Genomic DNA, 17,425 nt, shown 5'->3' with positions numbered 1-17,425 from the left:
CTCACTGTAAGTAAGGCATTGGAGGAAACTGGGTGAATCCTTGATAAACCAGACAACATAGAGACTGGATGAGGGATTAACTGCACAGTTTTTGCAGACACTCAAGACATTCCAGGGGTTTGTATATCTTATTGGCTTGTTTGTTTTGTTTTTTTCTTTCATTGTTTCTTTTTAATCAGATAATCAAGAATATTTTGAGAGGCATCGGTGGCCGCCTGTGTGGTATTTAAAGGAAGAAGATCACTACCAGAGGGTGAAAAAGGAAAGAGAAAAGGAAGATGTTGCACTGAACAAACATCATTCGAAGCGGAAGTGGTGCTTCTGGAATTCCTCTGCTGTAGTTGCCTGAACAAAGCAAATAAGTGGAAATCCATAGCCAGAAATTATTCTTATTTGTTAGAAATAAGATGTAGTTCAGGTTTTCAGGAAACTGTGTTCCAAGTGTGCATTTATTACTGCTAGGGTCAAAAGCACAAGCTCACTGAAAGTGAGCCTGGAACAGCTCGAAGTCATATGTACATTTTTGACTGATAAGCAGATAAATGTCGACCACTATTACATTTCTTTTTATACAAAAAAAACCAAATCCAGCATTAATGTTTCAATCTCCAGTTGGGAAATATTTTTATACTGTCTGGTGTATTTTGTTCAGATAAAATTCTGGATACTGTTTTATTTTACAGACCACAAAATAACCATGTAGCAGCTTTGTAATTAGATTTTAACTATTTTTACTATGCGAACACAGTGAAATAGACAATCTTCAGTCATAAGAGACTGCTTTTAGAGTATCTCATAAAAAGTCATCTTAGGAAAAAAATCTAGTTGCCTACTATAGGTTGTCTTTTTTAAACTAAGTACTGTGCACTGGTAATATAATTAGATGGTTATTTCCCCTTTCTAAAGTAAAGGGTTAGAATAAGATCCAATAACTGCAAGATATAGAGTGCTTGATCTTTGCTCAGCTGAATAATAGGCAGTATAATTACCTGTTCAACTGCAGGCAAATGTATTTCTAATATTTGCCATGTAAGTGCAAATAATTATGACTATGTGGGCCATGTGAAATCTAGTGATTCTAAGTATTCAGAGGTTTTATATGTCTAGATCAAAGAGGATATTTCTAAAATCATTTAGAAGGGCTTATTAATTTATATCCTTATACAAGTATGGATCTGAATGCAAAAAGCAGTCACACTGCTTGCATTTGAATTACTGCATGGCAGTTACCTTGTTCTGCAGGATCTTAAAACCATGCACCCATTTCTCATCCTGAATTCCTTTTTGATTCAGTGCAAGCAAATAAAGGGCTGCAAAACCAAGTAGATGTCACCTAGTGTTACAGCATTTTGTAAGTGAAGAAGGGTCTTCACTTACAAGATTACTTCAGTTTGATCCAAACTATTTTATAGCTTTTCCCAGTTAGAACTCAAAATTTTAGGTTACTTTTAAGTAGATGATGTATTTCCCCTGGAAGCAGATTCCCAGAACTCTGGGGGGAAAACTGATGGCAGAAGGGCAGGAATTCTGCACAACTGGTGCAAAAAATGAAAAAGCTTCCAGTGTTTTCAAATAGCCTGTGTGTTTATGACTTTTTATCAACCATTACTCTAAAGCTGCAGTGTTACACTAGATTATGTAAGGATGAGAGCATTTCTTTAAAAGACCAAAACTGAAATACATAGACTGTAGAACATACACATGCAATCCTGTGCAGTGTCTCAGGCACAACTCTGTAACCAAGGTAGTATTGTGTGTTAGGTTCAGTAATACTGTTTTGTGCTGGCAGCTCAGCACACCAATGTGAAAAGCTGTTTGTTTGTTTATTTGTGGTTTTTTTCTGTATCCAAAGGCAAGGCAGTACAGTCACACCCCAGCACTGTAGGTCAGGAAAGGCTTTGGCCTGAAAGCCATATACACCTCGACGTATTTGCGTTCTGAACAGACTGATTCTTGGCAGATGCTACCACAGGATGGTAGAAGCCACCCAGCACGGAAAGAGGTGCTGCTCTACAAACTTCTGTAAGGAAAGCCAAGTGAGAGATTCCTACCCCTTTAGGATTCATCACTGTATGGTGATAAAGAAGGGCTAAAAATGATGGTTGCAAATATGTCTCCTTAATTCTCAGTCAGTGACAATGTGTAGTGTGGAGGAGAACATGGAATGAGAGAAGACGCGTCAAGACTAAGATGAGATAAATAGCTGTTGTCATAAAATGTTAACCAGTCACATTTTAAGTAAGTATTGCTACTAGGTTTTACACAACCAAAGCTACTGTATGATTGTAATCTTGCCAAACTGTAATGGATATATAAATGAACCTGAGGTATATGCAATAATATCCAGTTATTCTAGTTATCAGCTACTATAACCAAGTGGCTGGTTCATTTGGTTAATGCTGTCTATGGCCTTTAATCTTGGTGGTTATTTTGTGTTTTTTATTTTGGAAAAAAAAAGTCAATAAAACTGTTTAGTTACAGATTGTCTCCTAGCTCTTTGAAGGAACTTCCTAAACTTTGTGTTATGTGCTTCCCTTTTTAGTGCTGCTTGTAAGCATTCAGTTGTGGTATCATTCATTGAGTTTTACTGAACTGATACTTGCACAGCACATTTATGGTTGGAAATGTTACAAGGAAATCCTGCAGTGGTTGTATATGATGGTGGAAGGGCTGGTGCTTGTCACTTACTGTTAAACTGCATAGCAAAAGAAACCCCAAACAACCTCTTGCCACTTTGCCCCATGGTTTCTGATATTTAATTAGCGTGATATTACCCAAGGGACATGAAACTAATTGGTCATGACAGACACGGGGGGGAAAATGCAGGTAAACAGCAGGAAGTCTGAGGTTTTCAGTACACTCTAAACTTTGAACAGACACTGTTTTCCCTGCTTTCTCAGTGCCTTTGTTGCCAACCATTAGACAGAATTCCTCATTAACTGCTTATAGACCCTCAGTAACTACCTCCCTGAATATAGCTTGTTTAATTGACAGATGTAGAAAGTTGGTACTTTTCTAGAGAATTTTTGCAAGATGTCATGCAAAGAATGCCATGTTAAGAGCTTTGAAAAAAATCACAAAGCAATGCCAAGGACACTGAAAGTAAGCACATTCAGTACACAGTGTTCTTTTTTTTTTTTTTTCTGAGTGCTAATTTATGATAATGTTACATATCCAATTTATTTTTGGAAGCAAAAGTTTATTTCTTTGAATTTACCATTAGAAAAGATAACGGGCTAAAAAGAAAAAGTGGTGACATTAGATGTAAAACTGTTTCCCTTGATTATGAGGAAAGCAGTAGCATGGAAGAAAGGAGCAAATCAGAAGCATTACTCTTCAAGGCGTTCTTTTTTAAATATTAAGACTAATATTAAGATGTTGCATGTCCTTTATTTCTGGGGAGTCTCATTTCTTAGAAACACTGTTTTTCTATTTGTTCTTCAAGACAGAATTTCTGTGAGCAAGTTTCTCTGCAGCACAACACAAACCAGCTTCTGTGGCTTCCTACCCACAAATAGCACACCAGAGCCAGGAATAGAATTGTTTTGTGAGTAAGATGGGATTGGCCAGACTGCAGCCACAACTCACTAATTTCATTCCCTGAAGACCTACTCATCCCAGTCGTTTAGTCAGAGCAGGCCTCCCAGTGTGCAGAGGTAAGCCAGACAGGACAAAATGTGTGGGTACATTAAGAAGGGTTGCCCAGTAGAAGAGACTAATCTGGAAATCCCTTTTGAGCACTTGAAAGCATGATTCTGCCAAAAGGAGTAAGGAAAAGCAGCACAGTGATTTAGTGCCTTAATTCTTCAGCAACTTACTTACAGATAGCCCTCGAATAAATTATGCCTAGAAGTGTTTGATTTGTAAAATCAGGGGATTTTTTTTTTCCATTTGTGAGTAAAAAGCACTGATAGACCAGCTGAAGGCATCTCTTGGAAATCCTTCTCTCAGGGTCAAGTCTTTCATCCTCTGTACAAAGAGGTTTAGATAAAGATCTAATGTGCTAAATAGGATTAATTTTGGTACGTAAACGCCAGGATGGTGACATATTACAATTCTTCCAGACTTTAAGATTATAGTCTGGTGAAGAGATTTGCTTTGTCAGATGACATTACAGTTTTGTCCTTATTCTGTCCCTTCTTTTTTTTTAGATCACAGTCTTTATACTGTTGTCACTGGATAGACCAGCATTTATTTATTCTGGATTGGAATCCAAAGTATGTACTATGCAGTGAGATGTCTTTAAGGTGTCTGCTTGCCACTCCTGAAACCCCTTAGATTTCTGGTCTATTAAAATGATCTAACAGCATTTGCATGAGCTTACTTCTCCTGCAGGCAAAATTCCTATTGAAATGGATGAGATACTACACACACACAGACGTTGGGCTTTGAGGTGCCACCTAATGAATTTACACGTTATCGCTTGCCTGTGTTTCAAATCTTCCAAAGAAGTTTGCTCTGATTACTGCATGCAGGATAGGACAGTGTGTTAGGAGTGATAATCCCCATCCTGCAGGCTCTACAATAGGGTAATTTATTGTCAGTTAACGTATGCCTTTGCCTTTAGCTAAGAGAATGTAACCCGTGTCAGGGATTCACTTTGCACCAGCAGCCGGAGTAGTGAGACTGTTGTACATTTATACATGCAAATGAAATCCCTCACTGCTGCTTACATAAAAATCTTGATTTCTGGTATAAACATGAAAAGCTTTTGGATCGAGGCTGCAGGAGACTAAGATGAAAATTTGAACATTAGAAGATGCAAGAATGGTTATGGTAATGTATCCCAGCTCTAGAGAAAATCAAACTGAGAAGGTGAAGGTGTGATTCAGAGTGAGCAGTTGGCATGGGACAAGAGAGTTGTGATCATCATGGCTGGGCTTCGCGAACGAAGATTTGGGAAGGCTCTATCCACATTTGCTACAGGCACGCTGGTGGCTTATGAGGCCAATACGTGACAGACATATCCGATTGCAAAAGGCACAGCAGAAAGACTCCTTAGATGGTGTATTCTGCAATACACGGTTCTTTCTGCGTTGTCTTTTTTCCTCGAGGGTGATCCTGCGTGTGTTCTCAAAGGAGACAGCTGCGTTATAGATGGTGTGTCTCCAGACCTCCCAGTTGGAGGCCAGAGTAGACCAGTTGTGGTGATCAATATGGCCAAGGCTGAGATGTTTCAGGGAGTCCTTGTATCTTTTCTTTGGAACTCCTCTCTTGCGGCAGCCAGTGGCAAGTTCACCGTAAAGCAAGATCTTAGGGAGGCGGTGGTCCTTCATCCTGGAGACGTGCCCTGCCCATCGCAGCTGTGTTCTCATCAACATGGCCTCAATACTTGTGACAGCTGCTTGCTCTAGAACAGATGTGTTGGTCACATAGTCTGACCAGTGGATGTTTAGGATTGTGCGGAGGCAGCGTTGATGGAAGCGTTCTAAGAGACGCAGGTGGTGGCGGTAGATGACCCATGATTCGGAGCCATATAAGAGAGTAGACAGCACTATGGCTTTGTAAACACTGATCTTGGTGCTTTTCTTCAAGTGTTTATTACGCCACACTCTTTTGTGTTTTCCAAAAGCACTATATGCCTTTGCTAATCTGTTGTCTATCTCTCCATCGATCTTGCCATCTGAGGAGATGAGGCTACCGAGGTAATTAAACTGTTGGACTGATTTGAGCTCCGATTGGCCAATGGTGATGTGGGGATGATGGGGGACTTCTTGAGGTGCTGGTTGATGGAGGACCTCTGTCTTCTTTAAGCTGACTTCCAGTCCAAAGAGCTCAGCAGCATCTGCAAAGCAGGATGTTAGACGCTGCAGGGCTGCTTCTGTGTGGGCAACAAGGGCGGCGTCATCAGCATAAAGCAGCTCCCGGACAAGATGGTTTAAGGTCTTGGTGTGGGCCTTCAGTCGCCTTAGGTTGAAAAGGCTTCCATCAGTACGGTATCGAATGTAGATACCGTCCTGATCATTGAGGTCTGCTGTGGCCCTTTGGAGCATCATGCTAAAGAAGATGGTGAATAGGGTAGGAGCGAGAACGCAGCCTTGTTTCACACCATTCTTAATTAAAAAGGGCTCAGAAAGTGTGTTGCCATATCTGACTTGGCCGTGCTGATCCTCGTGGAGTGAGATGATCATTTTAAGGAACTTGGGGGGACAACCTAAACGTTCCAAAATCTGCCACAGACCTTTTCTGCTCACAGTGTCAAAAGCCTTGGTGAGGTCGACAAAGGTTACATAGAGACCTTTGTTCTGTTCCCTACACTTCTCTTGCAGTTGTCTGAGGACAAATACCATGTCTGTGGTGCTCCTGTTGGCTCTGAAGCCACACTGACTTTCAGGAAGGATACCTTCAGCTATAGTGGGTATTAGTCTGTTCAGGAGTATTCTTGCCAGGATTTTGCCAGCAATGGAGAGCAGAGTAATACCACGATAGTTTGAGCAGTCAGATTTAATTCCTTTCTTCTTATACAAGGTGATGATGACTGCATCACGAAGGTCTGATGGTAGTTCACCGAGCTCCCAACAGCGCACCACAAACTCATGAAATTTGGTGTGGAGTGCAAGGTCCCCATGTTTCCAGATTTCTGGTAGAATTCCATCAACCCCAGCTGCCTTGCCGATTTTCACCTGCTGTATGGCCTTGAGGGTTTCTCCTAAAGTGGGAGCAGTATCCAATTCATACTTTACTGGTTGTTGTGTGATGGACTGAATTGCTGAGTCTTGGACTACGCGGTTGGTACTGAAGAGAGTCTGAAAGTGTTCAGACCATCGATTCAGAATGGAGGTTTTATCTGTCAGAAGTGTTTGACCATCAGCGCTGAGTAGAGGGCTTTGTACCTGGTATGTAGGCCCGTATGCTGTTTTCAAGGCCTCATAGAAACCTTTGTGATCACCTGTATCTGCGCATAATTGAGCTTTTTCAGCTAGATCAATCCACCATTTGTTCTGGATGTCACGGAGTTTCTGTTGGAGCTTGCTGCATGCAAGACGAAAGGCTGTTTTTCTTGCGTGACAGGATGGCAGTGCAAGGTGTGCTTGGTGGGCAGTTCTCTTCTTCCTCAACAAGTCTTGGATTTCTTGGTTGTTTTCGTCAAACCAGTCCTTGTTCTTCTTGAGGGAGAACCCTAAGAATTCTTCAGAGGATTGCAGGATGCTGTTTTTGATATGGTGCCAGATTGTTTCAGGAGAGGAATCTGCAGAAACTGTGGGAATGTTTTTGAGCCTAGTTTGAAGGTTTGCCTGGAAACTGTCTCTTACTGTGGCTGATTGGAGATTGTTAACTTGGAGTCTTCTCCTTGGGATGCTGCCCCTTTTTGGTTTGAATTTGAGCTTGAAATTGAGTTTACAGCGCACAAGTCGATGGTCTGTTTGGCATTCTGCGCTGGGCATCACGCGGGTATGGTGGACATCGCGGACATCTCTCCGTCGCACCAGGACATAATCGATGAGGTGCCAATGCTTAGATCTGGGGTGCATCCAGGTTGTCTTCAGACTATCTTTCTGCTGAAAGATAGTATTAGTGACGGTGAGCTGTTGCTCTGCACAGAATTCTAGCAGAAGTCGACCATTATCATTGCAGTTTCCAACACCATGCTTGCCTAATACTCCTTTCCAGGCTTCAAAATTCTTGCCTACTCTGGCGTTGAAATCACCAAGGATAATGATCTTATCATCTGCAGGAACCTTTTGGGTAAGGAGGCGCAGGTCAGTGTAAAATTTTTCTTTTTCAGCAGGGTCAGCTTGGAGAGTTGGGGCATATATACTAAAGATGACAACATGTTGCTTGTTGTTTAGTGGAAGGCGTAGGGAGATAATGCGGTCAGAGTGACCTGTCGGCAGATTTTCGAGTTTAGGAACAATGAAGTTTTTGATCATGAAGCCGACTCCTGAGAGGTGTTTTTCGGTTCTGGGCTTGCCTGACCAAAAGAGTGTGTAACTGGCACCATGTTCTCTGAGGCTGCCTTCTTCATGAAGGCGAACTTCACTGAGAGCGGCAATGTCGATGTTGAGACGAGCCAGCTCATGGGCAATTAGGGCAGACTGACGCTCAGGGCGTCTGCCATCCGCAGAATCGAGCATGGTTCTGATGTTCCAACATGCTAGAGTTAATTTAGGTACACCTTTGGAGGCAGGTGCGTGCCTTTGTCTTTTGATCTTTGTGCAACCGCATTGGAAGAAGATGCCCGTTGGCCTGCGGTTAACCAACCGGGTGAAAGTGGAGATGAGCTTTGTTTAGGCCACCTTTTCTAGGCCCCTCTCCGAGTGGAGCAAGCAGTGCTGTCCTTGGAAAGGCTGCTTGGTCGTTCAGGGTGCTGCCTCAAGAGACTGTCATCTCCGGTCAGTCTCAAATGACCAATATCCTGAACCGCCTGCATGCAGGGTTGAGTCTGCGGCTCCCAGTGCACCTTTCACCTGCCGTTTCGACCCTCGCCCGTCGCTACAGGACTTTTTGCATGTGGGTAAAGCCTTCAAGCCTGCGCAATGGATTTTTTAGGTGAGATGCAGTATGCGCGGAACTGAACCCACCCTTTAATCCTGAGGTTCATCTGCCAGGGCCGAGCGAGCTTGGACGGTGGCAGTGAGGTCCTCAGGATGTAGGTTTGATTAGAGTGACCTTCTCTTAGATGGATGGACTTACAGGGCTAAACGAGCTCCACCTGCCCGGGTTTGGGATTAGAGTTGTCCTTCTCCTAGGATGACTGCCAGAAGGCTAATGAGCTCATCCTGCCCACAGATTTATTGTATCCAACCCTACAGTTTTGACCTGTCTGGCATGGGCGACCCTACCGAAGGCATGTACCATCGCCAGCATAGCTCGCAACCACATAGGGGTATACAGGCTGCATTCCTACTATTAAAAACGATTAGGTCAAATCTTACAATACCTAGTTTTCTGCCATCTGTCTATATTCATCCCAGGGAAGCACCCAGGATCAGCCCTTTGTCCTGACCAACCTTTCAGGATGTAACAAATAAGTCCAGGACATACCAAACCTGGGCAGTAGCCGCGGGTGAACCAAAAATAGACAAACGAGTGAAACAGTTCTGGCCACCGTACCCACCTAGGGCTCGAAGACCTCTCCAGGCCCCAGCCCGACCAAGATCTCCAAGCCTCAGAGGAAACTATTATCCACCCTGATCTTGACCTCCCCCACCGTGTCTCCTCATAACTTCCCACGCACTACTTACCTGACCACCCTCCAGTCCAAGGACCCCCACAGCCTGCCTGGCACCCTCCCCCCCCCCCAAACCAGACTGGCAAACCTCTGTGTACTCCGAGGCTTCCACTCTTCTCTCTCTCTCCTTTCTCACGAGGGCACAAGGCCACGCCGGCGAAGCTCCCACTCTCCTTTCCTGCTGGGGGGGAGGGGACCGGGGGTGGCCCCGCGGCCGCGCGAGAACCGCGCGGGAACCTCAAGAGAGTTGTGATGGCTCCTTTGTAATTGCTCGGCCTTACCTTACCTTTTGGTTTGTAAGCAGGGCACATAGATACAACATCCCACTGGGATGTTCTGCAGCAACAGATGTTCCCAAGATGCAGGTCCTGCATCCCACCCCAGAGGTTACAGTGAAAACATATTACGTTGCTAATTCATAGTGGAGATTTTCCTAAGAAATTTTCTTGCCTTTGACATTAAAAAAAAAAAAAAAGGATTCTTTATTCCCCATTGGGATTCATATTTTTGTAAGTTATGGCTGCATAATAAGGATTACGTGGCATTCCAAGTATTAATGCTGCATATTCAAATTATTCTCACAGGTTTTAAAAAAATCCCCTACAATTAGCAGCAGTTTATGAGTATATGATTAAACTTGTATCTTAGTCATTAAATGTAAGCTGGTCCTTCAAACTAGATGATCAGATGTACTTGCCCCCACCTCCAAACTATTTTAAATATTAGTTGCGCACTACATATTACAAAGAAATTTGTTTACATTTCTGCCCTGGGTGCTGACTTAGACTTACAGCCTTGTAAAATTTTGTGGATCCCTGTGCTCTTTCTATTACATGTACATTTTTCAATTGTAGTGTATCTGGGGTTAGTTTTTAAATAATTGGCAGATCTCACCAAGTGATGAAAGTCTGTTAGATGATGATGCCTTTTCCCACAAGCAGTATAAAGGAAGGGGGCTGCTCAGAAGCCCCTGGGGAGCCAGGGGAACTCTGTGAATCCTCACCAGTCCCATACAGCAGAGTCTGCAGGAAGAGCTGTGTCGGCTTGCAGGGGATGTGATCAAGTGTCACCAGTGCTGCAGTGTGTAAGGCATCCAACAGCAGTCTAAAACAGCCTCAACCAAGTGTAAGTACCCACAGACTTGCTGTTCATCTTTGGGTGACTCCCTCAGGCTGGTCTGCTGAGGCAGGTCCTCCCCAGCTTCGCTCCCCCTTCCTTTTGGCTGGCCAAGGGCTGTGAAGTTGGGAGTGTGCAGGAATGATTTCCACCCTGCTGAGCAGAGTGCATCTCTGGCAGGTGCTGCAGCTCCCACAGCTGCACAGCCTTGCCTTTCTCAGGTTTCCAGGGCTTGGAAAGGTAACGAGCTGTAGACTGATGTCTGCCCTTAATGGGTTTTTTTAATCTGCTCAGGGGGTCTGTTTGTTTGTTTGCTGTAGTCACAGCAAGGTTTGTTTTGTAGAAGCTATTTGTTAAGAAGATAGGAGGAATAAGAAATAAAAAATGACTGCATCAAAAGATAATTGGGTGATTACCTGAAGATAATTGGGTAATTAAGTTAAGGACTTGCTTTCCTTTCTGCTTAAGGCCTCCAGTGTGTCTGAAGGTGAGGAGGGGACTGAAGGTCAGTGCAGGGATTGCTGGGCAGAATTTTCTAGACTGTTAATAGAACAGATTGCTCCTCTGTAGCTGAACAGAGGGGCAAGGAGGCTGGTGCCTCAGGGTTTGTTAGAAGCCATGAAGCACTTTCAGTTTGTTCTGCTGCCTCTTGGCAAGGCACTCCAGTAGGTGCTCTTGGTCTGAGTTTGTTGTAGGGCCCCAGTAAGTGTTCTGTGCCCTGCACTGAGTGGGGGTACATAGAGCACATGTGCCATGTACCTGTAAAATGCAGGCACTTGCTGCATGGGGTGCAACTATAGGGGCAGCATTTGATGACCTCTCTGCATTTTTCTAGATCCATGGCTTTTGTTTTGACATTGCTCACCCTCCCAGCCCATTAACACAGGGAAACTTCTTAGTTAGAACTGCATTCTCCCTTTTGGCTTCAAAAGCTTGTTTCCTTAAACCTGGTACCCAGACACTGAACAGAAATCCAGTTCTCCCCACTGCACTTCCCATTGTACTTATGAGCCGTTTTTTCAGTTCCTGTCAGCCAGCCTGCCCACACAGAGCAGTTAAGCTGCAGAACTTGCCACACGACACTGGGGATGTGAAGAGCTTGCATGAGTTCCCAGATAACCTGGAAAGGATCATGGATGAGAAGTCACTGGGAGTTAATAAATACATAGAGAATATGCCTGACTGAGCAGTTTCCAAAGTCAAACAAATAGTTGGGGGTTTCCAGAAGAGGTATTGCTAACTGGTCATGCTGTTCTTTGTTCCTCTAGGCATTGGGGTTTGGCTTCTGTCAGAGGCAGTCTAAGGGACAGATGAATCCTTGGTTTGACTCAGTACTGCTGATCTCTATGCTCCAAAAATGCCAGGATGAAGCAGAGGGGAGCTTTTGCCACTTTTCTGTGGGCTCCTTTGCAGTGAGCCTGCCTAAGAACCCTATCTAATAGGGTTCTTTCCTGCCTAAGAACCCTATCTAATAGGGTTCTTTCCATGCCCTTTTGCTAATAACTTCCTTTATTGAACATTCTTATGATCCTCTAACGCCGTTGTTATAAATGCTAATAATAAATCCGTGTGACATTGATGGTGGCAGGTTAACATACAGTAGTGAATGGAATTATTGCCTATTCACTAAGCCACACCTTGGCAGGCTGTCCACCATCCACCATGGTGGCTCTGGATTGTTATGGTTTTTTTGCAGCAGAGTTGAAACAGAAATGGTTTCATCAGGGTCATGCAAGTGATCAAGACCTGCCCCTGGTCTCTCTCCTTTAGGTGTATAACTAATCATAACCAAATCTTGAATGGACTGTCAGGCATAACTACAGCCTCAAGTAATCTGCTCTCTCTCACTGCTTCATCTACTGCTATTTTCTTTCAGGGACACATAGTCAGATCTTCTCTTTGAATTCCCTTTTGGCCTTAATTGCAATACCTAGGGAGTAAAATTTTCCCCTTGGCCCTTCAGCAGTCAGCCACACTGTCATCTTCTGATTTGGCAGCATCTGAGTGAAGCACTAATCAAATCAAAACCATTTGACATGGGCACTTGACATTTCAGGAGCATCCTGGTTCTTTGACACAGGCTATAATTGGGCACAGGGAGGGCAGACTGGCACAACCTCTGTATTTGTGGTGAGTTGTCTATGCATTTGTAGGGAGTGACATACACTAGGAAACCAGAAGACTCCTCAGGAAGAGTTAGCCCTTCTAGCCTGCCAGGAGAGCAGGTGTCTGTAGCACATGAAGGGCTGTTCAGCCTGGGGTGAAAATTGGAGAAGTCCAAACTCATGGAAGGTGAAAAGGCTATCAGGGAGTAATTGAGCACTCCCATAGTATTAGAGTTGAATGGCATCAAATGAAACTAGTACATGGCAGGTTCACCACCAAGAGCATCTCTCCACACCAGTGTTAACTGAGCTGCAAAATTTCTTGCCAGAGAACACTGGCTGGAAAGTCACACAGCTCCTAGATGAAAACTTTGGGGAGGAAACCTGTCAAATACAGATCATAACCTCTGCTTCAGGGACTTAAATCCAAGGCACTGCAAGTTCGGAGCATACCACCAAATATAATTTTGTTATTACCTTTGCTTTATGTTTCCTGAAGATTGTAGTATTCCGTTGTTATATTAGTCCTTTAGAAGAGGCCAGATCCATGAAGTGACTGAGTATATAGATGGAAAGACTGCAAAACAGACACCCTTTGAACACAGGAGCCAGGCTCAGGCATCAGCTCCTGGGACTGAGACAGATTAGTCCTGCCTATATTCTTAATGATGAAATCTGGCCTCACAGTCTCCAATGAATGCTGGTTGTTGTTCTGGATGATGCTAAATCATATGAGAATACACAGCATGAATACAGTGTCTGCCAGGGATTTTAGGTCATCTTGGATCATTTTGCCCTAACCAAGCACCCAAATAACACATTAGATTCAGCTCTTTGTGTTGTGATCCCCAGGGTCACCTACGCTGCCCTGCTCTTTAGGATTCCCTTTTACCTGTTGGGAATTAATCACTTTCCAGTTCTGGAGCTGCACAGTAGTATATTAAAAAAAGAAACCACTGCTGTGAGCAGTGATAGTAGGGAAATCTGGAGGTATGTCTTGCCTTGAGTGTGGCCATCAGCCTGTTGCTGACTGTAGAGAGCCAAGGTAAATACTGTGTCCAGCCATCACTTCTGCCTGCCCTCTGTCTTGCTTCTTATTCACTTGGCTTATTTTCACAGACAAAGCTGACAAAGCACCATCACTTAGTGTGATACACGTTTCTTTGATTGCACTGGGAATAATCTTTCATTACTATAAGCTTTTTCAATTTTCTTAAGGCCTTTTACCACTTTGCCAGCGTAGCATAATTTATTTTGTTGAGCGGTTTACACATTAAAGTGTGTGAAGTTTTATTTATATGTCTCTGATGAGTTCCTTCCTGGCTAGTGGATCAGTGCTGTGTTTTTTTTTTTTTTTTAATGTAGCTTTCTGCTTTCACAATGCAATTTTTCACCTAAAAATGAGACTTCAAAACCTGCTGACTTCTGCCATCTCACACCAGTTCAATTCTCAGCTCCAGCAGATTGAGTAGAGCCTGGCATCCTCCCTGCAGCAGGAACAGAGCTGAGGACCCTTCAGAGAGCAAACTGCAACTTTTCCCTCTGAGGTGCTGTCCTTTGGTTTTCTGGCTTCATGCCTGTAGTTTAAGTTGCGTATTTTTTACATATATTTTTATATGTAGTTTTAAATGTTTGGTCTCTCTTAACTCTTGCCTTTAAGACTGAAATGGTTCCTTCTTCCCCATATATCCTCCTCCCTCTTGAAACTTAAGCTTTTTGTAAACTATGTAGCAAAGTGTGGGCATTAAGTGTGATTATAGATGACTGTGGGTGTATTCATATCAGAATACAGGGAAAATGACGGTGACTGAGAGCTTGTGCAGCACCTCGGGTAGGACAGACCAAGGCACAGCCAGAGCCATCAGGCACTGCCCAGTTCCCACTATTTCTTGTGAAAGAAAGAAGGGGATACACTCCTCCCAGATTGCAGTCACAGCACATCACTTAATCTACCATAAATGCCTTTTGGGAAGTGCCCAGGCTCAACTGAGAGCCATTTTTATGTGAGGCTTAGGGACTGGGTTTCTTAATAGAAACCCAAACCTTGACAGAACACCTATGTTTGTCAAAAGAGTAAGCATTGAGTCTATTGGTACTAAACTAAGCTGGCTAACAAAAATTACAGCTAAGTTCAGAGCATTTAAAGTTCTGGGAGAAGAGCACCTTCTGTCTTTGCCCTCCCTCAGTGGCATCCTGTTTGGCAGATTAGACCCTTGGAAGTACTGTGCGTACTTCACCACCTTTTGGACTGGTAAGAAGAAAAAGGAAAATAGTATTTGGAGGAGGCTAAAGAGTGCGTGGTAGGCAACACCAGGAGAAAGGAGGGCTTGTTGTTAGATGCACAATCATCACCGTGAGTGGGTTCACCTGCATTCACCTGAACTGAGAAGGGACTTTGCAAGCCTCACGCACTCACTCAGCTCCAGGTCCTCCCTCGTGTACCATCACCCTCTGACCTCCAGCTGCAGGAAAGCACTGGAGCAGCTCATTAGGCAGGACCACAGGTGAGTCGTTCGGACAACCTTCCCACCCTTCCCTTTGGATGAGTGCCACATGCACAGATGGCTTCCTTTTGGCTCTGCTTTCTGCTGAGCTGGACCTATTAGAGCCTACCTCAGATCAAATCTGCCTTTGCAGAGCTAGCTAAAACAGGGCTCTGTGACTAGTTGTGAAAGAGCATGTTCCCTCATAAGTATGAGGCTCCTTTCCTCTGGTTTGGGGTATTTTACCTGCTTGCTGAGGGTTTTGAAGGTTGCCAGGAGAATAGGAAAATATGTCAAACAAAAAAATGCATTACAACATCTAAAGAGGGTAAATTAAAAGCTGAATGGGCTGTTGAAATACTAATTCAGGCAATAGGAGTGGCTGATCATTAACTTTTCTGTAGTAGACCAGGCAGTGCTATAAAAGCATATTACTAAGATTAATTAACTTAGCACCATAACACCTCTTTTAAGTATTGGATTACCTCACTGAATAGGGAAAAAGTAATAGGAAGGAGTACTCTGTGGAAGTTAATTGTAAGTACATCAGCTGCACAGAGCCCCACACCTATTTGTCCTCAATCACTGTATAAAGCTACAACAACAACACCCTCCATAGCTTTGAGCAAAGCATTTTCCCTGCTATTAGTGACCAGGTGGGATTTGTGATCATGATATCCCACATGGCAGCTCATCCTTACAGTTATTAGATGTTTTACTACTCACTTCTTAATTAAACACCTCTTTCTTTAGCACAACAGTGTAGTATAGCAGCAGGGAGCAGAGACTGAAGTCCAAAGATGATGGGAATTTACAACTATTTTCTTAACAGAGGCATCTAGCAATGTTATGAACTAGTACAAACCAACCCCAGTTAAACCAGAAGAAGGCTTATAGCCAGCCAAAGTCTTAGATGCCAAAACTGGACAGAAGAAGCTGCAAGGAACACTTGGGTCAGTCTAGGAGCAAACATACAGGTTAAACAAACATGGACCTAAACTGCTAACAGCGGGTAACCACTGAAGTGCCATGGGATGGAAGATTTCATGCAAAGAAAAAAAGGTTCCTATAGGTCTTGGAAGATAAAAATCTCCTTTTCCAGTTTCAACTTTTTACATAAAAGAAAAAAAAAACATGAGTTTAAGCCACGTAAGCGTGAAGCACTTTACCTTTTGCTTCCTTTACCTCTGAGCACAACTGTTGCCTTCCATCAACAAGCTTCCTTGGGGAAGCGATTCTTTTGATGCTCCCTCTGTCCATGTCACACACTGCATTTGTTCACAGTTTTGTAGGGAATACATGTGACTAAATATATGAGAGAATTACCAGGGCTGTTCCTGTGCTTTGCATGTGTTCATCTGAGGCTCTCTGGAGCTGTATGCTTTCTTCAGCATGATGAAAGCTCTTGGGGGTGCTCTGTCAATCTGGTTTGTGGTCCAGGCAAACATTCCTTGTGCTGTAATTTTACCTGCTGTAGGGAAATTCCTCCTGCCAGGAGGGTGATTGGTAGTTCATGAAACAGGTCTGTATGGGTTTGGCTGGGTCTGTTCACTTCACTGCTCCTGCCAGCCCTTCTTTTTGAGAGTGGGGTTTGTTGATGGGGCTGGGACCTCTCAGGTAGTCATAGGACATTAAGCCTCCAGTACTGATGTCTCAGCTGGACTATTTTATCTGGTCAGAAAGTCCTATGGGGCCAGTTGAGATCACATAGCTTGTAATTTTATAGCCAGAAATTATTAAAATAATTAAAGTAATAATAATAAACCTTCACTTACTTTAATGTCAGATCTTTCTGACACTGATGATTCCTCCAGCTTGCACATAACTCCCATAGCCTGAAACTCTTCTGAATAAGTCCTATGCCCTCAGTTCCACAATCTCAGGGGTAAAACCTGAAAAGCTGACTTCAACTCCTCAAGAGGTGAAAGGCTTTCTGGGCCCTCATAAGAGATTTCATTGAATGCGACAATCTTTCCTTTGGAAGCCAAGTTATTAAAATGGCAAAGTCAAGCACTGTCAAAATCATGGCAAATGTTGTGAGCCTGTCACTTTGAAGTTGCAGAGGCAGAAGGTGAGAAACTTGCCTGCTGGTCAGGGAACTTTCTGAAGGCTCAGTTACTCAGACCAGGCTGATTTTTATTATTATTATTATTATTTAATATGTTTTTTTAAGAACTATACTTGGGTTACCCCCCATTTGTCATAGGCTCAAAGCAAGTATCACCTAATATAGATCAGGTGCTTCATGGTAATGTCACATCCCAGAATAACCTTTTCATTTGACTGTGCCTTTGGTAAAGCAAGGAAGCCTGGAAGCTTTTTCCTCATTCTGTGTTCCTCCTCAGTCTTAACAAGCCCCAATTGTAACACAGTGGCACGTTGGTTTTGTTTTATTGGTCTTTTTTTCCCCCAGGAGATATGAATTAACAGAATACTTTCAGGACAGGGCTTAAGATCTAGGCAGCAGGACAGTCCCTGTACAAACACAAAAAATGACTGGAAGAATAACCAGTGCTGGATGTGAGCTGGCTACTGAACCGACAGCTGCC

General features: G+C 43.5%; 1 protein-coding gene across 4 annotated transcripts in view; it reads left to right on the top strand.

Annotated features, from left to right (window-relative positions):
- The window catches only part of RHOBTB1 (Rho related BTB domain containing 1), a 56,801-nt gene extending 52,488 nt beyond the window's left edge, over positions 1–4,313 (top strand). The window contains exons 11-14 of one of the 4 annotated variants that reach the window (XR_005565363.1): positions 180–337; positions 1,853–2,238; positions 3,450–3,656; positions 4,152–4,313. Coding sequence is in view for 1 of the 4 variants with exons in the window: in XM_027714403.2 (XP_027570204.2) it covers positions 180–337; positions 1,853–1,885 (191 nt within the window). In the remaining 3 variants the exon portion in view is untranslated. Of the gene's footprint in view, positions 1–179; positions 338–1,852; positions 2,481–3,445; positions 3,657–4,151 lie in introns of those variants that run through there. The other 3 variants (XR_005565362.1, XR_005565364.1, XM_027714403.2) reach the window with 3 other exon arrangements.
- The last annotated feature ends 13,112 nt before the right edge of the window (positions 4,314–17,425 follow it).

The sequence above is a fragment of the Pipra filicauda genome, unplaced genomic scaffold (genome assembly GCF_003945595.2).
Source record: "Pipra filicauda isolate LSUMZ 115617 unplaced genomic scaffold, ASM394559v2 scaffold465_size509821_pilon, whole genome shotgun sequence".
Classification (NCBI taxonomy): Eukaryota; Metazoa; Chordata; class Aves; order Passeriformes; family Pipridae; genus Pipra; species Pipra filicauda.
This window is presented reverse-complemented; position numbering and strand designations above follow the sequence as displayed.